Raw genomic sequence first — 25517 nt, 5'->3', positions numbered from 1 at the left:
GAAATGGAAGAATGTGATTGTTCAGAGTTCATTCCTTCCTTCTGAGGGTGCACCGTCACAGGACATATAGTCATGCACCACTGCTGATACTCGCACTTCGATGGGTCCTGTTAAGCAAATAGTTGGGCTGTCACCTGATGATTCACCACTCACAAGTGAGCATGAGTAGACAATGGTGGCAGGGACAGCTGTGGAGAGTCTGTGTTGGCAGGGGGGGGGGTAGGGCGCGCGCTCCCCTCCAAACTCAGCTCAACTGGACATAGATGCTGAACCATCGCAGCAGCAACTTTGCGAGATAGCGGAAAAAGTGCCACGCACACTCTCCACAACAGTGGAGAGGATGGAGGAATCCAACTCGATCGCTAGTGGACTGGTGGTGCGAGAATTTCTGTAACGGAGAGAATGGTAGCCTCCATTGAGGGCTGTGCTTGAAGCTCAAATGAGTCCATACAGGCCACAACAATGCCCATGCGATCTCTGGATGTCAACATGTCTACCGCCTTAAACAGGTAGATATGTTAGCCGTGGCCTTATAATGCGGCCCATCTGCTCACCAGCCTGCTGGTGGGAGTGATGTTACGCTGGCCCAGGAGAGGGATGATAGCAAAAGGGGACATGGAAGTGGGGACTCCACTCAAAACACTCCCACATCTCACCCATTGCACCCCACCGCACCCCCCCCACCACAACCAGTACCCACAATGCTGCCTCCTCTCCCGAAGGCAGGGTCTGTATCTGCACAGGTGCAGGTGGAGCAGCCTTTCGCGGGGCCCTCACAGGCTCCAAAACCCAGAGGTCGTAAGCTGAGAGCATCTCAGCAGTCAGGACAGGGATCTGAGCAACCTGCCACCACCTTTGCTGAAGCCACAGGGGATGCATCACGGAGAAGTGGTAGAAAGAGAAAGAATAAGCAATTGTAATTCACCAAGCGTATGCATAAGGGAGTTTGACTAGCTGTCATGTTTTAATTTATATATTTTTTTTGTTATGGCACATTAAATTTAATCACTATCACAACCACTGCCACATCATGAGTCCCTTTTGTGGATTAGTCCTTTCATGTGCTTCATCGTGAATGCGCATGTGAAATGGGTGTATGTGTGGATGAAGGACTGTTATGTGCAAAGGGAGTGGGGGCGGGGGGGCGCGCGTTGGTGGTTGTTCCAGGTGGCCTGAGTATTTCAAAGTCTTCAATTTGCACATTATGAGAACCTGTTAGGGATGAGGGAAGCCCTGGAATCACGGGCAGCAATGTGCCTGGCTGCTCTGGCAATGGGTTCCCCATCTTCATTTCCTCCTCCTCAGATGTACTGTGGAATAGATCCATTGCACCTCCCATCTTGATCTTGTCAGTTTGAGGGGCTCCAAAATGTTGGTAAATTTGTCTGAACACAAGAATTCACAGTCTCAACAAAGAAATCTCAGTCTAAACACAAAGAATTCCCAGCCAAACATTTGTCTGAGACAGCTGAGTGTCCAGCTGCAATACCTCACCTTTTATTGAGATGTGTCAATCACTGCTTTAAAGGATCAAATGAGCTTCGGCTGCAATTTGCCTCTGTTTCAAGGGCATGTTTCAGAAGCCATGGGAGACACGTTCAGGAGTAATTAAATCCATTTCTGTTGCAGAATCCCCAAAAAATTAAGTACCTAAAGTGTATCAACTACCTGAATTGGCCCACCGACTTTAAGTGGGGACGGGACTTCCGGGTTTCTGTTGTGCGTGCATCCTAACGCACCTGGGTTAAACTCGGAAGTAGGCACGACGGAGCCAGGATGCGGCCCCGCTCCAAAAAACTGCTATTTTAACCTCCCACCTGCCCCCAACCCACCTGTTCTTGGGGGTTAAAATTACCCCTATGGTTTCAATGATTTTTCTACAATAACTCCCAAATCGCTTTTTTTGATCAATACACTGCATGACCGTTCCATTCAATATATCCCTAAGTTTGGTTCCTTGCTCCAAGACTAAATATCTTACTTTAGTCTAACCTGAACTGTACTTTTACCTTGTGGAACTTGAACTGTAATTATCATCTACTAAGCCGGTTTCCTAAAAGATCCAAATCTTTCTGAATCTGACTGTATTGCTCTACCTCCAATCTACAGACTTGGAGATCTTACTTTTGATGCCATCATTTGAGTTATTTATATCAATTATAAATAATAGGAACCTAAACCAGTTAATTCTGTTCACTCCATAAGGCATTAAGAAGTGGCTGAGTGCACTGGACACAGCAAAAGCTAGCCTAACTCTATCAATGAAGCTGTAGTGGGTAAGTTGTTAGAGGGTGTTCTGAGAGACAGGATCTACAGGCATTTGGAGAGGCAGGGACTGATTAGGAACAGTCAGCATGGTTTTGTGAGAGGAAAATCATGTCTCACGAATTTGATTGAGTTTTTTGAAGGGGTAACCAAGAAGATAGATGAGGGCTGTGCAGTAGACGTGGTCTACATGGACTTTAGCAAAGCCTTTGACAAGGTACCGCATGGTAGGTTGTTACGTAAGGTTAAATCTCACGGGATCCAAGGTGAGGTAGCCAATTGGATACAAAATTGGATTGACGACAGAAGACAGAGGGTGGTTGTAGAGGGTTGTTTTTCAGACTGGAGGCCTGTGACCAGCGGTGTGCCTCAGGGATCGGTGCTGGGTCTGCTGTTATTTGTTATTTATATTAATGATTTGGATGAGAATTTAGGAGGCATGGTTAGTAAGTTTGCAGATGACACCAAGATTGGTGGCATTGTGGACAGTGAAGAAGGTTATCTAGGATTGCAACGGGATCTTGATAAATTGGGCCATGGGCCGATGAATGGCAGATGGAGTTTAATTTGGATAAATGTGAGGTGATGCATTTTGGTAGATCGAATCAGACCAGGACCTACTCCGTTAATGGTAGGGCGTTGGGGAGAGTTATAGAACAAAGAGATCCAGGAGTACAGGTTCATAGCTCCTTGAAAGTGGAGTCACAGGTGGATAGGGTGGTGAAGGCATTCGGCATGCTTGGTTTCATTGGTCAGAACATTGAATACAGGAGTTGGGATGTCTTGTTGAAGTTGTACAAGACATTAGTAAGGCCACACTTGGAATACTGTGTACAGTTCTGGTCACCCTATTATAGAAAGGATATTATTAAACTAGAAAGAGTGCAGAAAAGATTTACTAGGATGCTACCGGGACTTGATGGTTTGACTTATAGGGAGAGGGTAGATAGACTGGGACTTTTTTCCCTGGAGAGTAGGAGGTTAAGGGGTGATCTTATAGAAGTCTATAAAATAATGAGGGGCATAGATAAGGTAGATAGTCAAAATCTTTTCCCAAAGGTAGGGGAGTCTATAACGAGGGGACATAGATTTAAGGTGAGAGGGGAGAGATACAAAAGGGTCCAGAGAGGCAATTTTTTCACTCAAAGGGTGGTGAGTGTCTGGAACGAGCTGCCAGAGGCAGTAGTAGAGGCGGGTACAATTTTGTCTTTTAAAAAGCATTTGGACAGTTACATGGGTAAGATGGGTATAGAGGGGTACGGGCCAAGTGCAGGCAATTGGGACTAGCTTAGTGGTATAAACTGGGCGACATGGACATGTTGGGCCGAAGGGCCTGTTTCCATGTTGTAAACTTCTATGATTCTATGATTCTATAAGCTCATCTCTCAAGAACTCTAACTTTCTCTATAATCAGTATAGAGAATGCCCTAATGTTTTGTCTGTGCTGTTCTGTCAGGTAGATTATTCCAAACATTTAACACTTTTTGAGTAAAGAAGCTTTTCCCCAATATCGGTTTTAAAATTAATTTTCCCCAATTTAAATTTATGTTCCTGTCTTTGAAGAGATAGTCTGCATCACTTTATAATACCACTTAATATTTTATACACATCGATAATCAGTAACAATCATCTTTGTAAATTGTAGAGTTTCAACTTCTCATTTGTCCTCACTCCTCAAGCCTTAAATAAATAGGAATTTTAAATACTACAATTCTGACCATCATAAGCTAAACATTAAAGCATCTGTGGGTTTATTCATAACCTCAGATGTTTTAACCCTGCAGAGGATAGTCTTATGAACACAGAAATCATGCATTTCCTGCAAAGCTCTTTAGCAGATAGGGATTCCAACAATTTTCCATCCTTCCATTCTAACAAGTTTGAAGAGCAATGACTCCTACATCTATAAAGTGAGTAAGTAATCCATCTTCCCTGAAGATTGAACAAATAGATTTTGGGAAGATTATAATGTCCAGAAAAGGCAGCTAGGATCAGTACCTTTTGAGATTGCCACAATGCAGGGATTGGGGTGTCATCAAGGAGACTGGCAGTAGGGAGCAAGGTAACATAGCAAAAGCCACATCAAGTGAATCAGAAAGATTAACGCACACAGCTTTCAACACCACCTAATTTTGGAGATGTTTTTGTAAGAGTGATACAGAAACTCAAGGTAAGACGACACACAATAATTTTACACTTGGGACTGTATTGCTCACCTGGGACACATAGGTAAGGGAGACAGTCTTGTCCTGCCTGGCAACCCTTTCGATTTACCTCACATACATGGTTATTGGGGCAGGCATTAGGATTACATGGATGGATCACCTCTGCAACAATGTTGTGGAATGGACTGGGAGCTGTCAAAAATACATAATGGAGAATGGCTGAGATATACTTTCTGAAAACTTCTTCATTCTATTCAACTCATCAAAAGCATGTCAGATTGATAATTTGTTTTAAAAAGTATCTGATAGTTTTACACACACACAAAATCACTTGTTCCAATTAAAACAGAATTTCTTCATCTAACACTTCTTTAGCATGACAAACAAATTAAGTCAGCATTATGCAGAGTTAATATGCACAGTGGTGCATGAAAAATGATTATTGTAGCAAAGATTATCTCTTCTAATTAATTAAATATATCATGCTGCACAAAGTTATATTCGAGATACAGCTGCTTGCCTATTTCAACACTGGAAAGATACCTGCACAATATTTTTACAATAGTTAAAACGTGCCAACATTAACATATATCTGAACTTGTTTTCCCTCCCTAAACCTTTCCGCCTCTCCACCTCTCTTTAGCCACCTATCCTAATATCTCCCCCTTTGGCTCGGTGCCAATTTTTGTCTGATTATGCTCCTGTGAGGTGCCATGGGATATTTTACTACATTAAAGGCACTACATAAATGTATGTTTTTCTTCTTGTTGTCTACCATTAACATTAAAGATCACAAAGCACTATTTGAAGATCACAGGGATCTTCTGGTGTCCTGGCCAGCACTCATCTCTTAATCACCACCACCAAAATATGTTAACTGGTCATTCACCTCATTTACTGTTTGCAGGATATGCTGTGCGCAGAAACGACTGCCGCATTTGCCTATATAACAGTGACTGCACTTCAAAAGCAATTCGTTGGTTGTGAAGCACTTCGGGATGTCCTGAGGATGCGATAAAGCACTTACATAAATGCAAGTTGTTTCTTTGTTTCTTACTATTCATTTCTCGAAAAATCATAATTAAACAAAACCATGAAATTCTTGTTCAGTATACATACCAAGATACTTTTTGAGTGGGATGCAATTCTTGAAATCATCAGTTGGGGATAAGAGATTGCAGATGGTTTCGGCAGTCTGTCCTGCTGGAAATTTACTATGGTCTCCACAATTTTTAAGAATTTCCACGCAGTCTGTCCTTTAAAGGGAGGATAGATTTTGTAAAATTAACTTTCATGAATTGTCAGATTATATTATGTTAAAAAAATTGCACTTGTATATAAAATAGAGCACTTTTGTATGCAGCAGAGATACCAGTCAGGTATACGGATATAAAGAGTAACGCCGACTCCTTGAATCAGAATGCATTTCAGCAAAATGATCAATTCTTTCTGTTTCTAGATACATTGTCAAAAGATTAGCAAACCTGCATTAGATTATTTGGTTGCGGCCGGAGTGGGGGGGGGGGGGCGCGGGGACCAAGCCAATTTTGATGGTCAATATAAATGGATAGTGAGTGATTCTAGCTGCAGTACCTGGCATGGTAAACAGTTACTGCACTTCCTCGCTTGGTGCAGGCTTCCTGCAGGTCCCTGACATCCGTTGCCTTAGTGGGTGTGGGATCAGTCATCACCCACCATCTGCAAGTGCATCGATAGCTGTGACGTGAAAAGGGAAGTTGAGGGTGCAAGAATAATGATGTTAGAAAGTTCAAGCCCCACTCCAGGGCTCGAGTGCATAATCTAGGCTGACACCGAGAAAGTGCTGCATTGTCAGAGGTGCCAGCCTTCAGTTGAGACCGTAAACCCAGATCCATCGGCCTGCTCCATTGGTTCAAGTGATACTATTTGAAGAGCAGGAAGTTCTTCTGGCCAACACACTTCCCTCAACAGATTAACTGGTCATTCATCTCGTTGATAGTTGTGGGATCTTTGAGCATTAAATGGCTGCCGTGTTTGCCACGTTAAGTAATTCATGTGTCAAAACAAAAGCTATCAAAGTTATAATTGTAAGAATCTTAAGATTTCACAAACTAATAGACTGAAAATGAATCAGAGTCAAATCCACGTGGGAGTTAATGTGCCAATAAACGGCTCGAGTTTTTCAGACACCTTTTAAAAATCTGGATCCATAAGGTGTTCCTGTCAAATGTGAGTAATAATCCAAAGTAACAGCAAAATGAAGCTGAGCCAAGAGAGAGTCCTTGATCTAACATTTTAAGATAACCCTCAGATATTACATCACAACGGGTTGTAATTACGGTTTTAGCAGGACTATGTAAATAGCATATTATCTGTTCACATCTGAACTGTTACAGATGTGCTCCTTGAAAAGCAGCCAAGCTAACTGGACTGATTGAAGTTTAAGTTTACTTATGTTCGAAGTGCGATGATTGGGATCATACTCTAGGCTCCCTCTAAGGTGACAGCCGTGGCTCAGTGGTAGCGCTCTCGTTTGAGTCAAAAGGTAGTGGGTTCAAGTCCAACTCCAGAGCACCATTATCTAGGGTGCCACTAGGTGACGTCTTTCCAATGAGACATTAAACCGAGGCCCTGTCTGCCCTGTCAGGTGGATGTAAAAGAAAGTAGAGCAGAAGGATTCTACCTGGTGTCCTGGCCAATATTTATCCCTCAACCAGTACCACCAGAACAGATTATCTGGTCATTTATCTCATTACTGTTTGTGGGACCTTGCTGTGTGCAAATTTGCTGCCACATTTCCTACATTACAACAGTGCCTATACTTCAAAAGTACTTCATTGGCTGTAAAGCACTTTGGGATGTCTTGAGGTCGTGAAAGTTCCTATATAAATGCATGTTCTTTCTTAAGGGGTGTAAACGATATGTTAATTTCTTTGGTTTAAAAGGGGCAGTCACAATCCACAGAGAACAGTCAACTCCAAACTGCTACCTTATTACACTGGATTACTCTTGGTCAACGATCCCTTTTTTGGGATAATATGTGACCACTGCAAGAGGAGCCATCTTTAAAGGCCTCGTGAGAAAACTTGCATCATCGCAAACAGCATGAGTCCCAGGGACTGATGGAACACTGTGCCTGGATCCTGTCCAAAATTTGGGAGGTGGGGGGCAGGGAAAGAGAAGAGGAGTCACTGGGCAAGATCCAGGATACTTCAAAGTGAATGTTAAAACTAAGCAATCTGGTACTGATCAGGGGGTGACGAAGAGCAGACTGTAACTGGACTGACTGAAGCAGGCCTCAATGAGCTGATTCTGAAGCATAACAAGTTACTGGTTGTCCTGTACTAATCTCACACTTAAATGTTTTCCATTGCTCCATTGTTTTACCAGTTGTTTCTTCCTCCAATTTACCCAGGCTTAGCCCTCCTTCAACGCTTTGTAATTTGCTCTTCTCTAATCAATCAACATTGTTTTTGACTGATTTTTCTTTCCCTATTTTAACATTAAAGCTAATTATGTTTTGATTGTTTATCTCTAATTTTTCTCCTCCTTTCCTGTTGCTGATCTGCTCCAGTTCACGGCCCAGAACCACATCCATTATTGCATCTTTCCTTGTAGACTTACGCACTAACTCAGAAAACAATCTAGAATGCATCTATAAATCCTTCCTTCAGATGTGTTCACATAATTGAAGTCTGAATAAAGTCCTCCATTATTTCTTCCCTATTGTTTCTGCACACTGTTCTAAATTATCTGCAGACTACCTCTTCAATTTCTTTCCAGCAAAATGATTGTCTGTATTGCTTTATTCCATAGCTTCAACCACAGACTCTATCTGTATATCAACACTGGCTATTCTGTACCTTTCTACTGCTGAAACCTCTTCCTTAATAAATACTACTACTACACCACTTCCTGTTCTGCTTTCCTATCTCTTCCAAAACTGTTCTAACTTGGAATGTTTAGCTCAGAGTGTAACTTAGCTTCAGTTCAACCCATTATATTTCAACCCATGCAAGTACTGCTTCTACTTACCCAATTTTATTTCTTATGTTTCTTGCATTAGTGCACATACATTTTAGCCCTTTTCCTTGTTGCTATTGATAACCTTCGCTCCTTCACTGCTTTTTCTCTTCATACTGCTATATTTGTTAGTCTCTCTCTTGTCCCCTCTAGGGTAAGTCTCACTGTTCCTCTCTCCTGTACCCTCAAGTGTTATCTGGTTTGTCCTTTTTCCCCCCATCTCCTTTGCTACCATGAAATCTCCTTTATTATAGTCAACTACTTTGGAACCTCAAAGCTCAGCAGCGTTCCACGTTTTGCACTAACTTTCCTGTCCCTGCCTCCTCAAACTACTATTTAATTGTAACTAAATATATTAGATCCTTTAGTCTGTTAGCCTCTGGTCTAAATGGTGACATTTTACATTCTGAAGAAAGTTTGGTAACTTAGCACAAGATTGCATTAAATCCAGTAAATGATTGCTGCAAGTAGGGTCATTGATAATCCCTCAGATACACACCTCCGTGAAAACAGAAGAAGAAAAACTACAGGTTTCCAGATTATAGGGGACAAGGCCCATTTACAGCAACCAAGATTAAACAGGCAAGAGAAAACACAGAAATTTCATCTGCAAGTATTGTGAATTACAATACCAAAATTATCAATATCAAAATATTTGTCTGGAAAAGGTGCATCGCCAAAGCAGCTGCAAGTCTTAGTTTTATATTGTACGGAGTTAACGTTGCAATTTTCACTCTCAACAACTCACCAAATGAAAACAAGTAATTCAATTTTTATTTTTAGTTAGAAGTGACAGAATCTGCATTACTCCACAAGAGGCACCATTTTGCAGGTGGGCAAGGTACCAAAACTGCAGTCTTACTTGTTTTTCCAAGCTTATGATACACCAACTGAAGCAAAAACACTAGTGTTTGTTGCTCCTTATGACGTGAAAGGCAGATGGTATGAGGTGAGACAAGCTTGATTAGGCAATTCATTGCTTAATTATTTTAATACAAAAAATTTAATTACATTTTTAAACTGTCCCTTCATGACGAAATGAGTGGGCAGTGAATTCACATTGCAAACAACTGCTTCAATGTATTAAAAACATACAAAGAGCAAGGACAATAAGGAATATATAAAGCAGAAGCCATGAAAGAACACACCCTATATTGGAGGTGGCTAACCATACGAAATCTTGATGCTCCAATCAAATAGAACTTACTTGCAGATACTTCCTCCAGACTTGCTGTGGCATGGCTTGATTTGTAATGAACAGGCAACTGCTTTCCACATTTCTGGTTGACAGGTCTTAATATTTTGCACAGGTATGTTCATAAATGGCATCTTGATGGTCCCTTTCTCCCAAAGTTTCATGTCATTCTTAGCTCCTTGGTCCGACTGAGCATTGCAACTTCGGAACAATTCTGTTGGTCTAAACAACAAAATTTCACTTGCTGTTTTTTTATATATAAACAGCATGGCAAATTACTAACTTCAGCAATTATCCCTTCATTGGCGAGTTCCTCTCTCACACTTCATTGCATCTACATTTCCAGTGACAATCTAGACTATTTCATCACCTCTACTGACATTTTCACTGAATGAGCTGTTGTATGGATAAAACATCGAATTCACCAGGCTTGGAACACTGTAAGAGACCAAAGATTGAGAGGTCAGAGGGGGAAGTTACGATGGAGCGCCTCAGGCAGGTCAAAGCCACAATTCTGGATAGAATGAAGGTGCTCAGCTAAGCTATCAACCAACACTCAATACTGTTTCCCTTATCTATCTATCGCTGTACGACATTCTTTTCTGGTACTTCTGCAGATCTTTCTTCACTCTCCTCTGGAAGTGCAGAGGCAAAATACTTGTTAAGTATCTCTGCCATTCTTTCATTCTATATGAGATTGTCATCTTTGTTCCTTATTGGCCCACCCTCCTTTGGTTATTTACTCCTTCAGACAGCTATCTGAACGGTACTAATGCATTCTGGGAAATTAGATTCACTGTAAGTGTTTAGATGGCACAATCCAAATTCAGCTCACAGCATTAAAGCTCGAATATAAAATATCAAATTTAAACCCAGGCTTCTGAGAGGGGCCCAGGCCTTCAAATAAAAACCTTAATGAAGCATTAAAAGATATGAAACAATTCAACATATAAATCTGTAGGGAAACATAATTTTGTTTGAACCCTTATTTTGCACACTAGAAATTTCAATTACTGAGAAAAATCAACATTTTCAGAAAGCATTTTGAATGATGAGTAAAAGCCACCCAATGGCCAGAGCCTGCAACTGCATGCAGACAAAGCAATTTTTAAAAAACCTACAAAGCACGTACTCTCACGATAAAACAGCAGCTATTGTGTGACACCAGACATGACGCATTCTGTAAGAGACAAGCTACGACACCTTTAACAGTGAAAACACCCAACACAGCACCATCTGCAGGCATAACAGGCATTGCAGGTGTTTATAATGGGCTTTGCATTGCACCAAGTTGACATAGAAATTTTCAACAGATGCACACCCCATTCATTAATCTTCTGTGACATTACACACGAGGAGTCAAGACCAAGTTTGGTCGTCAGGTGAAACGGGGTTACAGGGTGGGGGAGAATTGGGCCAGGATCTGCAGACCCAATTCAGTTTCCATTTTAAAGTCATACATACTGTCCTTATTTTCACATTTCCTATGTCTACATTTATAATGGAACCTGCAGCATCTCCACTGGCAGAAGAGAGTAAGTACAGTGTGACATGTACATAAGCAGATTCCATTATAAATGTGGACCTAGGAATTTAGAATGCAAAAAGTTGACACAGGAAATGCACACACACAAGTTTTTTTTCTTATATATTATAAATATATTAGAGGCAATTCCAAAGAATGGGGGCAAGAATATTAAAGCCCTATTTCCAACTCACTCTCCTTGGGAGCTCCAGTTCTTTAATCTTTCCTCACAGCTCATTCCCTTTGCACTTGGAACACTACTGCTGTTCTGCATCCTTTCCAATGAATGATTACTTTTTGTATCATGGTGATTAAACTGAACATAGTATGTCTTACAATTCAACTTATTAAAATTTCTTCACAACTGTGGCACAGAGGGAGTTCAAATCCAAAGAAAGTCTATATATTTTTAATATCCATTTATGAGAATTATCTGGTCACTTTACTACATGCAGAGAGGCAGAGAGAGAGAGGCAGAGTGTGTGTCAGTGTCTTCCAGCTGCGTCTCTCTACTGACTGGTTTTCTACATGTTGGAGAGGATACAATTCAATGAGACATGTAAAATGTCACTTCAAAGGAATTATTCCTATCCAAAAACATTTTGATGGCAAAGCAAATAGAAAGCATTTAATACAGACTTCTGGCTTTGTCCTGAAATCAATTAAATTAAGATAAAGAGCTTGGTAATACATACAAATGGGCTTGAGTCTGGCTTCTGGGTGGAGTTTGGAGTTCAGGGAGTCATCAGTTTATCCTGATACAGCTTGTTCAACTTTGGAAGACACTTTTTGAGTCCCCATATCCTAATTTTGAACTTCCAAAGGCTACAAGAGACACACCTCCGTCAACGTGCTCCCAGTTCTTCTTGTACCACTGTACCGATGAAGGTTCGACAGTGGTTAGATGAAACCTACACATACATTTATGTTACAGACAATGGCCCAGGTTTAGTATTAGTAAATGAGTTAGCGAAGTGGCATATCTATCATTATTTTTGTATTCGAAGAGAATAAGATGAAAATTCTGCAACCAAACTGAAATCTGCTGTATTGACTTTATACCACTGTTCAATTTTCTTTTTAATAAACCCATTTCATGGTTATAGTCCAAGTTACATGGTCTGATAAGTGTGTTTATTTTTCCACTATCCAAAGATGAGGAGAACACGAAAGGGCTTGTGTTAATTGCAGAAAACTATTACAGTAACAAAGAACCCGGGTAACATTACCAGATATTTGCATATAAAGTCATACTCTGGTTCATAGGGAGTGAAAAATCGCTTATGGGAACGGACTGTGAAACTGAGCACAAGGAAGGAAACCTGCCGTCCTTACTCAGTCTAGCCTGTACATGACTCCAGTCCCACACCAACGTGGTTGATTCTTAACTGCCCTGTGAAGTAGCCGCGCAAGCCATTCAGTTGTATCAAACCGTTTGCGGCTCAAGGCGACCTATCTACCTTCTCAGGGCAACTAGGGCCGGGCAATAAATGCGACTCCCACATCCCAAGAATAAATTTTGAAAAAAACAAGAGAAATATTTGGATAAAGCTAGGAAAATCATTAGCAACACTATCTAGACGTTGAAAGTGGCTCCCAGGTCCCTTTCTAAGGCTCTTTGTTTGATTCCTTCATTGTAAGCTTAATACTCCACATTTTTTGATCTAAATGCAAAACATGTTAGTGCTAAATTTTATTTGCCATTGTCTGCCCAATTGCATAACCAATCTAAATCCTTTTGCAAATCTTTTGTCTTTGTCTACAGCTCTCTCTATTTTAGGGTTGCTAGCAAATTTGACAAACTTAGTTTTGGTATCCAGGCCCATTTATACTGATGAGAAATAACAGGATTTCCATTGGAGGTGTAAGAACTTTCAGGGAAAGTGTGGTTTTCTCTCATTTCATTTAAATTAGCTGTAGCCTCAGTGAACAGTTTCTAGTAACTCAGCCAGCCAGCGCACATGCGCTCAATCACTCATTCACACGTGCCCACAAGACAACACCAGTTCTCCTGCATGAATGAATGGTTGTATTGATAGTATGTTGAAGTCTTGACCTGGTTGAGTGGTATCATGAATATTCATACTAGACAAACACTACATTCTATGATACAACGTCGATCACCAAGGCGACTGAGGGAACAAATGTTAGATCCCTAGGTGGAGTTGCTCAGTTAGATTTTCAGGCCTGTGTTTTCTGGCAGTGGTGCAGGGAGCCAGAGCCACAGTCAGTGTAGACATGGTATCAGAGTCAACTTCGCTTGAAGCAATCGCTGAGACTCAAACAACTGCTCTGGACAATGCCAGAGGTGCATCATTGGAACCAATGTCCTCACCCAGATGTTGCTCAAACCGCACAATGCCTTCTCCATCATTGTCACCAAACAAAGGCCAAGCAGCTGAACAAAAGATTAAACTATTTTAATAGCAAAGCTAGAGCTCCTTTGCATGAGACCCAGAGGCTACTCTCCCTGGCCATGTATGGCAAAAAGAGAGTCTTTTTTCAGAGTTTCCACTCAGCAGCTAGAATTACTGATAAACAGAGCAAAACTACTCTAACATGTGGAGGAACAAGAAACAACTCGCTGCCTGAGAATTGACAAATAGAACTGAAGGCCTGCCTCAAAGTCAAAATGTAACAGAGGAGAATGGAGGAAAGTCGGCAGATGCCTAGAGTATGAACTTCTGACAGGGTGAATTCCTGGTTCACTCTCACCCACCATGGCATGACGACAATTCCCAGCAATATATGGAGTTGAACAAATCAGGGAGAATGAGAGCAGACATGATTCTAGCCAAACAGAAAACACAAGAGGCACAATTAATCATTCCTTAGTACCTTCTGTTTATGATATTTGCAAACCGGAATGTTAACTGACAGCGATTTGTGCCTACAAGTATTAACTCATTAAAAAGTTCAAGTTTAGTATATTTGCTATATTTTCCATATCAAAGTTCTATCTTTAATTTCACTGCATGAACTAAAAGTTGTAGCACCATCTGGAGCATATGAAATAGTTTCCAGACTCAATAACTTAAGTACGTACAGATGTCATAGAATTCTGCAGCTTTTTGAAAGGGCTATCCATTTAATCCCATTTCTCTGCCCATTCCATTTTAAAATTTTGTTTTCCTCAATATCTAACTACTTCCCTTTCAAAAGCTATTATAGAATCTGTTTCCACCATTATTTCTGGTAGGGCATTCCATGTCCTAACAAGCCTCTGCCTATAAATAAAATTGTTCTTTTGGACTTTCTGTCAGGGCCACTTACTTCAGAAAATTTCACAGATGTACAACCAGGGTTAATGTTGGGTGGTCTTAAAGTCACTGATGGGGGATTCTCACCTGTTGTTAAAATTAGTGCAGTATTTGAGACCTTGGCAGCCCAGTTGACATGGTTCTCTCACATCAGCCAGGCATGTAAACATAGCAGCTTCCAGAGGGTTATATTCACAGACCCTATCAAATTCTTGCCAGTGAGTTGTGCTTCCCCACCTGGTGCTGTACAACTTGATACACAGATCCCTGTTAAAATAAGAAAAACACACATTTCTTAAAAAAGGGGAAATAGTCTTGAGGCTAGAACACAAATCTGCAGTACGCATCACAGTTCTCCATACAGGCGATTTATAAAGTTCATGTTAAAAACTAAAAATAAGCAAAAAAGGTAGTGTAAACTGGCCTCTCAATTTATAGAAGGTAGATAAAGGCTGGCTGTGAATAGTGATATCAGTTACTGCAGTGTCTTGGAGCTTGTTTGACTGCTTCCAGGGATTGGAGAGGAACTTGCTAGAGTTTTTTTTAAATCTCACCTCTTCCACAAGATTCCTGACTGGATGGGGATGAGAGTTGACTGCATCATGTTTGGATGGGATAAGCTGGGTAGATCACTTTAGTCTTTTCTTGTCCTTTTTCATACATTCCTAAAATCCCACATGTTAGATAACTTGATAGTGTTATCACAGGCTTTGTTTGTAGCACATTGGTACTAATACTTTATAGGGGCAATTCCATGATCCAGTAATTTCCACGAGGACGGCACTTGCAGGGAGCCCACCTTGGCCACGCAATTAATTCTAATAATGGAAAAATCACAGACTGCGCACCTGTGATTTTCCAGGATGAGCCACCCCCCCCCCCCCACCGAGTGCCGCTCCCTGCCAGGAGTATCATATCACAGGATCACTCTTTACAAGAAAATCTGCACTTAAGCCAGAATGCATTAGCATTGTAAGAGTACATTTCTTCCATGGAGCTCTTAATTGTTCACCTCAAAACGGAGATAGAACTGCAAGCACAAAAATATAATCTCAAAATTGGTTCCATCTTTATCATCAGCGAGACAGACCTATGACTATCAGTATTAATGATATACAGCTCGAAATGCTTTCTCCAGATGCAAACCAACGTTTGGAAGGGCAAATTGTACAGCTGGGTGTTTTTGATTGTACAAAATCTTTGCACTTGTCCCGTTACACTTTAGTAAAGTCCTATTGAAAACAAAAAAACATGAAGAAACAGTTTGAAAAATTAAAAAGGAACAAAACGTGTTCATTCAGCTGTGGCAAGATGAATAGGAGTCAGAAGCACAGAGATGTGAAGAAAGTTGATGAATATAGAATTGAATCACCAGTAAAGCAGAAGGTTGGATGATGAGTGCAAAAGATTATTGAAGTGAAGGAGGAAGAGTGGTAGATTGGGTTTAAAAAAAAGTCAAGAAGATAAGACAACCACCATAGAACAGATAGAGCAGTTTAAGAAGACTAGAAACCCTTGAACTTGGCTGTGGTGGGAGGAAACTAGAAAGCCTTGAACATAGCTTTAGTAGAGAGAGAGAGAGAGAGAGAGAGAGAAAGAAAGAAAGAAAAAAAGCCTTTCATGACCCCAGGACATCTCAAAGCACTTTAGAATCATAGACTGGTTACAGCACAGAAGGTGGCCATTCAGCCTGTCAAGCCCATGCCAGCTCTCTGCAAGAGCAATCCAGCTAGTCCCCCTCCCTATCCCTGTAGCCCTACAAATTTTTTCCCTTCAAGTACATATGAGGAGAGGTTGAGTAGATTGGGACTCTACTCATTGGAGTTCAGAAGAATGAGAGGCGATCTTATTGAAACATATAAGATTGTGAAGGGTCTTGATCGGGTGGATGCAGTAAGGATGTTCCCAAAGATGGGTGAAACTAGAACTAGGGGGCATAATCTTAGAATAAGGGGCTGCTCTTTCAAAACTGAGATGAGGAGAAACTTCTTCACTCAGAGGGTGGTAGGTCTGTGGAATTTGCTGCCCCAGGAAGCTGTGGAAGCTACATCATTAGATAAATTTAAAACAGAAATAGACAGTTTCCTAGAAGTAAAGGGAATTAGGGGTTATGGGGAGCGGGCAGGAAATTGGACATGAAGCTGAGTTCGGATCGGTCAATGCCCTGTGGGTGGCGGAGAGGGCCCAGGGGCTATGTGGCCGGGTCCTGCTCCGACTTCTTGTGTTCTTTAGATTTGTGGTTGGGATCAGATCAGCCATGATCTTATTGAATGGCGGAGCAGGCTCGAGGGGCCGATTGGCCTACTCCTGCTCCAATTTCTTATGTTCTTATGTTCTTACTTATGCAATTTCCAATTCCCTTTTGAAAGCCATGATTGAATCTGCCTCCAACACCCTTTCAGGTAGTGTATTCCAGATTGTAACAACTTGCTGCGTAAAACGTTTTTCCTCATGTCGCCTTTGGTTCTTTTGCCAATCACGTTAAATCTGTGTCCTCTGGTTCTCGACCCTACCGCCAACGGGAACAGTTTCTCTCTATCTACTCTGTCTAGACACTTAATGATTTTTAACACCTCTATCAAATCTCCTCTCAACCTTCTATGCTCTAAGGAGAACAATCCAGTCTACCCACGTAACTGAAGTGCCTCACCCCTAAAACAGTCTAGTAAATCTTTTCTGCACCCCCTCTAAGGCCTTCACATCATTCTTAAAGTGCAGTGCCCAGAAATGGACACAATACTCCAGTTGTGACTGAACCAGTGTTTTATAAAGGTTCATCATAACCTCCTTGCTTTTGTACTCTATGCCTCTATTTCTAAAGCCCAGGATCTCAGATGCTTTTTTAACAACTTTCTAAACCTGCCCTGCCACCTTCAACAACCTGTACACATATACCCTCGGGTCACTCTGTTCCTTCACCCCCTTTAGAATTGCACCATTTAGTTTATATTGCCTCTCCTTGTTCTTCCTACCAAAATGTATCACTTCGCACTTCTGAGTTAAATTTTATCTGTCACGTGTCCGCCATTCCACCAACCTGTCTCTGCCCTCTTGAAGTCTATCACTATCCTCCTCACTGTTCATTACACTTCCAAGTTTTGTATCATCTGCAAATTTTGAAATTTAGCCCTGTACACCCAAGTCCAAGTCATTAACATATAGCAAGAAAAGCAGTGGTCCTCGTACCGACCCCTGGGAAAAACCACTGTACACCTTCCTCCAGTCTGAAAAACAATTAACCACTGCTCTCTGTCTCCTGTCACTTAGCCAATTGCGTATCCATGCTGCCGCTGCCACTGCCACTTTTATTCCATGGGCCTCAATTTTGCTGACAAGCCTCTTATGTGGCACTTTATCAAACGCCTTTTGGAAGTCCATATACACTACATCAATTGCATTGCCCTCATCAACCCTCTCTGTTACCTCATAAAAAAACTCAATCAAGTTAGTTAAACACAATCTGCCTTTAACAAATCTGTGCTGGCTTTCCTTTATTAATCCACACGTGTCCAAGTGACTGTTAATTTTGTCCCGCATTATCATTTCTAAAAGCTTCCCCAACACCGGGGTTAAACTAGCTGGTCTGTAGTTGCTGGGTTTATCCTTACACCCTTTTTTGAACAAGGGTGTAACATTTGCAATTCTCCGGTCCTCTGGCACCAACCCCCGTATCTACGGATGATTGAAAGATTATGGCTCGTACCTCCGCAATTTCCACCCATACTCCCCCCTCAGCAACCAAGGACGCATCCCATCCGAACCTGGTGATTTATCTATTTTAAATACATTTTACAACCAACGAAGTACTTTTGAAGTGTGGTCGCTGTTGTAATGTAGGAAATGTGGCAACCAATTTGCTCACAGCAAGCTCCCACAAACAGCAATGAAATAAATGACCAGATAATCTGTTTTAGGTGTTGGATGAGGGATTAAATGTTGGCCAGGACACCAGGAGAACTTCCCTGCTCTTCTTCGAATAGTGCCACGGGATCTTTTACATCTACCTGAAAGGGCTGACAGGCCCTTGGTTTAATGTCTCATCCGAAAGGTGGCACCACCGACAGTGCAGCTCTCCTTCAGTACTGCACAGAAGTGCCAGCCTAGGTTATGTGCTCAAGTCTCTGGAATGAGGCTTGAACCCACAACCTTCTGACTCAGAGGCAAGAGTGGTACCACTGAGCCAAGACTGACACCTGTGATAGTGTTTCTAGTTTCTTCTTAAACTGCACTGTAGTGGTTGGTTCATCCTCTTGACTCTTTTTACTCAGTCTCGCACTCTTCCTCCTTCACAATCTTTTGCATATGATGCCAAATCCTTTGAAGGGTTATGGAAATTTCCAAACTAATTCACCCAAGTATTTAAGAGCAGCATTCCAAAGATCCACAGGCGAGGCAACAAGATCACTAGGAGAAGTGTACGGTTACTTGCCTCTCCACCCAGTACGGAATCCATACTCGCAATTATATTAGGCCAGAACTGAACTGATGATGGCCAGCTCAAGAGTACATAGCAGCTTCCATAACTAAGTAGTACTGGTGTAAAGGCAATAGGCCAACAATTGGAAGGCATGGTGCCTTACTTTTTCAGGGATAAGATGAATACATGAAAGTTTCTAAGGAGAAGAGAGGTGGACTGGAATAAGAGCTTGCATAGGACAAATGCAAATTTTGAGGCCTACATCGTCAAGGCGATTGAAAGGTATTATGATCGTAATCTTATTGGAATTGACAGGGCAAAAGATCTGACAGACCTGATGGAAATAAAACTTGGTCAGTCAGAATGAAGCAATGGTGGGAAGGTCTGTAACAAGATAATCGAAAATAATATAAAAAAGTAATAACAAAAAATTTCAATTTTTTCTTTATTACAGCTAAGATCAGGACAGAAGAGGAATAACATGGAGGATTCATAGAATTTACAAGTTACCGGTCTGAAAAAGGGACAAGGAGGAAAGACGACAGCAGTTGACACTTCTCAATTAAATTGAGTTTAGTACCTCTAAGATTAAATACATAGAAATTGGCTAGGGATGCTTCTAGCTGGTCAAATCTGCAAGTGGAATAGGAACAATCTTTACGAGGTACAGCAAAATAGCAGGCATAACTTGGCAAAAATACAATACCAAATCTGACATTACATGAAGGGTGAGCTATTAAACTCTCTGCACGCTGCCTAGATTCACATCAGTTACTTCACTAGCACAGACAGAAGGATCAGAAGAGTAAAAACAGGTGGACCAGGGAAAGGGACCAAGAATTGTCGAAGACCATTCGAGTTGACTGACTTCAGGTGCACTGGTTTACAGAGTTTGTTTCATTGCAGAATATTGTGCAAGAAGTAGACATGAGAGACTGGTCTGAAGCATCCTATAGCAAGTAGAAGGATACAATGCAAAAAGTTTGGAGGTGAGGAAAGTAATCTAGGAGGTTAGCTGAATTACTGGGATGACCGAGGATACAGGTAGCATGACTAACTCGGGGCCATCAACTTGTTGAGAATTAATAATCGCAATAAACTGTAATAACCACAATGAATTATAAATCATAACTGGTTGATGGACCAGCAAGTTGCCTGGGGAACACAAGGAGAAATGTAACATGGAACATGAATAAAGGGGCTCTGTTCCACTCCACAGGTCTGCTCATGAACTGGAATGCAAGGGCGTGCTGGCTAGAATGAACATCGAACATGTGTGATTAATGTAGAACTATAGTCCACAGTATGGATGCTTTGAAATAAGCTAGCAGTGTAATGTTAAGTTGGGAGGTATCGCATAAGGGCATTAAGAGCAGTCGATGCATGAAATGCCATCTTTGTGGTAAACAACTAGTGCATAAAGCAGGTGAAGTTGCAAGGCCAAGTCAGGTAGCAGGAGCGAGAAAACAAATGCTACCCTTGTTCTGTATAGATTGATCACCTGTTTTTTTTTTACAATAAAGTCGGTTGTGTATACTCAACTGTCAAGTGTCTTGTGCTTACTCGAAGCGTGTTTGTGAACCATAGAAGGAAGGAGGTGGAACATAGGAACAGGAGTAGGCCATTCAGCCCCTCGAGCCTGCTCCTCCATTTGATAAGATCGTGGCTGATCTGTGATCGAACTCCATATACTTGCCTTAGGCCCATATCCCTTAATACCTTTGGTTGCCAAAAAGCTATCTCAGATTTAAATTTAGTAATTGTGCGAGTATCAACTGCCGTTTGCGGAAGAGAGTTCCAAATTTCTACAGCGCTTTGTGTGTAGAAATGTTTTCTAATCTCGCTCCTGAAAAGGTCTGGCTCTAATTTTTAGACTGTGCCCCCTACTCCTAAAATCCTCAACCAGCGGAAATAGTTTCTCTCTATCCACCCTATCTGTTCCCCTTAATATCTTATAAATTTCGATCAGATCACCCCATAACCTTCAAAACTCTGGAGAATACAACCCCAATTTGTGTAATCTCTCCTTGTAACTTAACCCGTGAAGTCCGGATATCATTCTAGTAAACCTACGCTGCACTCCCTCCAAGGCCAATATGTCCTTCCGAAGGTGCGGTGCCCAGAACTGCTCACAGTACTCCAGGTGCGGTCTAACCAGGGTTTTGTATAGCTGCAGCATAACTTCTACCCCCTTGTACTCTAGTCCTCTAGATATAAAGACCAGCATTCCATTAGCCTTATTGATTATTCTCTGCACCTGTTCATGACGCTTCAATGATCTATGTACCTGAACCCCCAAGTCCCTTTGGACATCCACTGTTTTTAACTTTTTACCATTTAGAAAGTACCCTTTTCTATCCTTTTTTGATCCAAAGTGGATGACCTCACATTTGTCGACATTGAATTCCATTTGCCACAGTTTTGCCCATTCACCTAATCTATCAATATCCCTTTGTAATTTTATGTTTTCATCTACACTGCTTACAATGCCACCAATCTTTGTGTCATCGGCAAACTTAGATATGAGACTTTCTATGCCTTCATCTAAATCGTTAATAAATATTGTGAATAATTGAGGCCCCAAGACAGATCCCTGCGGGACTCCACTAGTCACATCCTGCCAATGTGAGTACCTTCCCATTATCCCTACTCTCTGTCGCCTTTTGCTCAGCCAACTTCATAACCAAGTCCGTACTTTTCCCTCTATTCCATGGGCTTCTATCTTAGCTAACAGTCTCTTATGTGGGACCTTATCAAATGCCTTTTGGAAGTCCATATAAATAACATCCATTGACATTCCCCTGTCCACTGAATTTTTTGAAGAGGTGACTAAAGTAAATCAGGTTTGTCAGGCACGACCTACCTTTCACAAATCCATGCTGGCGCTCTCTCTGATTAACTGAAAATTCTCAAGGTGTTCAGTCACCCTATCCTTAATTATAGACTCCAGCATTTTCCCCACAACAGATGTTAGGCTAACTGGTCTATAATTCCCCAGTTTCCCTCTCTCTCCTTTCTTAAAAAGCGGAGTGACATGTGCAATTTTCCAATCTAGAGGGACAGTTCCTGAATCTAGAGAACTTTGAAAGATTATAGTTAGGGCATCCGCAATGTGCTCACCGACTTCCTTTTAAACCCTGGGATGGAAACCATCTGGTCCTGGGGATTTGTCACTCTTTAGTGCTATTATTTTCTTCATTACTGTTGCTTTACTTATGTTAATTTTATCGAGTCCCTGTCCCCGATTCAATATAAGTTTTCTTGGGATTTCCGGCATGCTATCCTCTTTTTCTACTGTAAATACTGACGCAAAGTAATTGTTCAACATGTCCGCCATTTCCCCATTGTCAATGACAATATCCCCACTTTCAGTTTTTAAGGGACCAACACTGCTCCTGACCACCCTCTTTTTCCTAATATAACTATAAAAGTTCTTCGTATTGGTTTTGATATCCCTTGCGAGTTTCTTTTCATACTCTCTTTTTGTAGCCCTTACTATCTGTTTTGTGACCCTTTGTTGATCTTTGTATCTTTCCCATTCGCCAGGATCTGTGCCATTTTTGTATGCCCCTTCCTTATGTCTTATACTGTCCCTTACCTCTTTAGTTGTCCATGGCTGTTTTTTCTGCCAAGTAGAGTTCTTGCCCCTCAGGGGTATAAACCGATTCTGTATTTCGTTAAATGTTTCTTTAAACATTTCCCACTGATCATCAGTCGTTTTACCCATTAACAGATTTGCCCAGTTTACTGTGGACAGTCTCTGTCTCATCCCATTGAAGTCGGCCTTGCCCAAGTCTAGAATCTTAGCAGCTGATTCACTTTTTTCCCTTTCGAACACGACATTGAACTCAATCATGTTATGATCGCTATTGGATGGATGTTCACGCACAGTTAAGCCGTTAACTAAATCTGGTTCATTACTCATTACCAAATCTAGTATGGCTTGCCCCCTTGTTGCCTCTGGGACATACTGCTGCAGAAAACTATCCCGGACACACTCAAGAAATTCACTACCTTTCTGACAGTTGCTAGTCTGCTTTTCCCAATCTATGATGTGGAGATGCCGGTGATGGACTGGGGTTGACAATTGTAAACAATTTTACAACACCAAGTTACAGTCCAACAATTTTATTTTTAATCCCACAAGCTTTCGGAGGCTTCCCCCTTCCTCAGGTGGTGTGGAAATGACATTTTCGAATCCTTCGCATTTTAAAATCACAGAACAATGCCTGGTGATTACTGCCCGTTGCCAAGGCAATCACAGTGAGCAGACAGAAAGGTGTCACCTAAAAAGGCCACCTAAAAAGGCCACCGGTGGCCGTTTTAGGTGACACCTTTCTGTCTGCTCACTGTGATTGCCTTGGCAACGGGCAGTAATCACCAGGCATTGTTCTGTGATTTTAAAATGCGAAGGATTCGAAAATGTCATTTCCACACCACCTGAGGAAGGGGGAAGCCTCCGAAAGCTTGTGGGATTAAAAATAAAATTGTTGGACTATAACTTGGTGTTGTAAAATTGTTTACAATTTCCCAATCTATGTGAAGGTTAAAGTCCCCCATTAAGACCACTATGCCTTTCTTACACGCTTGTCTAATCTCTGCATTTATACAATCTAGCACTTCAGAGCTGCTGCCAGGGCTCCTATATACAACTCCCACTATAGTCTTAGATCCTTTCCTATTTCTCAATTCAACCCATAAGGTCTCTGTTGGCTGCTTACCTCTCGTTATATCCCCCTTTATCATTGAAGTGATTTCATCTCTCATCATTAAGGCTACTCCTCCCCCTCTTCCATTTTCCCTATCTCTCCTGTAGACCTTATAACCCGGTATAATTAGTTGCCAATCCTGACCATCCTGTAGCCAAGTCTCAGTAATAGCTATCATGTCATACCCTCCAATTTGAATTTGAACCTGTAGTTCATTTAATTTATTCCTTATACTCCGTGCATTTGTATATGGAACTCTTAGTTGGGCCACACACCCTAGTCTGACCTTCAGCTTTGATGCTGGGTTAATCGCCTTACGCCTTCTAGTTTTTATAGAATCATAGAAGTTTACAACATGGAAACAGGCCCTTCGGCCCAACATGTCCATGTCGCCCAGTTTATACCACTAAGCTAGTCCCAATTGCCTGCACTTGGCCCATATCCCTCTATACCCATCTTACCCATGTAACTGTCCAAATGCTTTTTAAAAAGACAAAATTGTACCCACTTCTACTACTGCCTCTGGCAGCTCGTTCCAGACACTCACCACCCTTTGAGTGAAAAAATTGCCCCTCTGGACCCTTTTGTATCTCTCCCCTCTCACCTTAAATCTATGTCCCCTCGTTATAGACTCCCCTACCTTTGGGAAAAGATTTTGACTATCTACCTTATCTATGCCCCTCATTATTTTATAGACTTCTATAAGATCACCCCTTAACCTCCTACTCTCCAGGGAAAAAAGTCCCAGTCTATCTACCCTCTCCCTATAAGTCAAACCATCAAGTCCCGGTAGCATCCTAGTAAATCTTTTCTGCACTCTTTCTAGTTTAATAATATCCTTTCTATAGTAGGGTGACCAGAACTGTACACAGTATTCCAAGTGTGGCCTAACTAATGTCTTGTACAACTTCAACAAGACATCCCAACTCCTGTATTCAATGTTCTGACCAATGAAACCAAGCATGCCGAATGCCTTCTTCACCACCCTATCTACCTGTGACTCCACTTTCAAGGAGCTATGAACCTGTACTCCTAGATCTCTTTGTTCTATAACTCTCCCCAACGCCCTACCATTAACGGAGTAGGTCCTGGTCCGATTTGATCTACCAAAATGCATCACCTCACATTTATCTAAATTAATCTCCATCTGCCATTCATCGGCCCACTGGCCCAATTTATCAAGATCCCGTTGCAATCCTAGATAACCTTCTTCACTGTCCACAATGCCACCAATCTTGGTGTCATCTGCAAACTTACTAACCATTCCTCCTAAATTCTCATCCAAATCATTAATATAAATAACAAATAACAGCGGACCCAGCACCGATCCCTGAGGCACACCGCTGGTCATAGGCCTCCAGTCTGAAAAACAACCCTCTACAACCACCCTCTGTCTTCTGTCGTCAAGCCAATTTTATCTGTCTTCTGTCGTCAAGCCAATTTTATCTGTCGTGCCTAAAGTACACTTTCTTTCCGCTGCTCTAGGCTTTTCCCTTTCACTTGTTCTTGAACAACTGTTTGTACTATTTGTATTGTAGATTTCCCCGGGGTCTTCCCCTCTCTTGCTGCTCTCAACTTTATTCCCTTCTGACTCCCCGCTCAGGTTCCCATCCGCCTGCCACTCTAGTTTAAACCTTCCCCAACAGCACTAGCAAACACCCCCGCGAGGACATTGGTCCCAGTCCTGCGCGGGTGTAACCCGTCCCGCTTGTACAGGTCCCACCTTCCCCAGAACCAGTCCCAATGTCCCAGGAATCTAAATCCCTCCCTCCTACACCATCCCTGCAGCCACGCATTCATTCTGTCTATTCTCCTGTTCCTATACTCACTAGCACGTGGCACTGGTAGTAATCCTGAGATCACTACCGTTGAAGTCCTGCTTTTTAATTTATCTCCTAACTCCTTAAATTCACCTTGCGGAACCTCATCCCATTTTTTTTAAACCTATGTCGTTGATACCAATATGGACCACGACTACT

The 25517-nt window shown here is 41.7% G+C and overlaps 1 protein-coding gene across 1 annotated transcript in view; it reads right to left on the bottom strand.

The window, feature by feature from the left end:
- The window catches only part of reck (reversion-inducing-cysteine-rich protein with kazal motifs), a 163865-nt gene that overhangs the window by 53931 nt on the left and 84417 nt on the right, over positions 1-25517 (bottom strand). The window contains exons 12-15 of the mRNA XM_067980885.1: positions 14500-14679; positions 9640-9849; positions 5550-5686; positions 4482-4622 (exon numbers count right to left, since the gene is read on the bottom strand). Of these exons, the coding sequence (XP_067836986.1) occupies positions 4482-4622; positions 5550-5686; positions 9640-9849; positions 14500-14679 (668 nt within the window). The remainder of the gene's footprint in view (positions 1-4481; positions 4623-5549; positions 5687-9639; positions 9850-14499; positions 14680-25517) is intronic.

Source organism: Heptranchias perlo, chromosome 3, assembly GCF_035084215.1.
Source record: "Heptranchias perlo isolate sHepPer1 chromosome 3, sHepPer1.hap1, whole genome shotgun sequence".
Taxonomy (NCBI): Eukaryota; Metazoa; Chordata; class Chondrichthyes; order Hexanchiformes; family Hexanchidae; genus Heptranchias; species Heptranchias perlo.
Note: the sequence above shows the minus strand (reverse complement) of the source record. Positions and strands in the feature narration are given on the sequence as shown.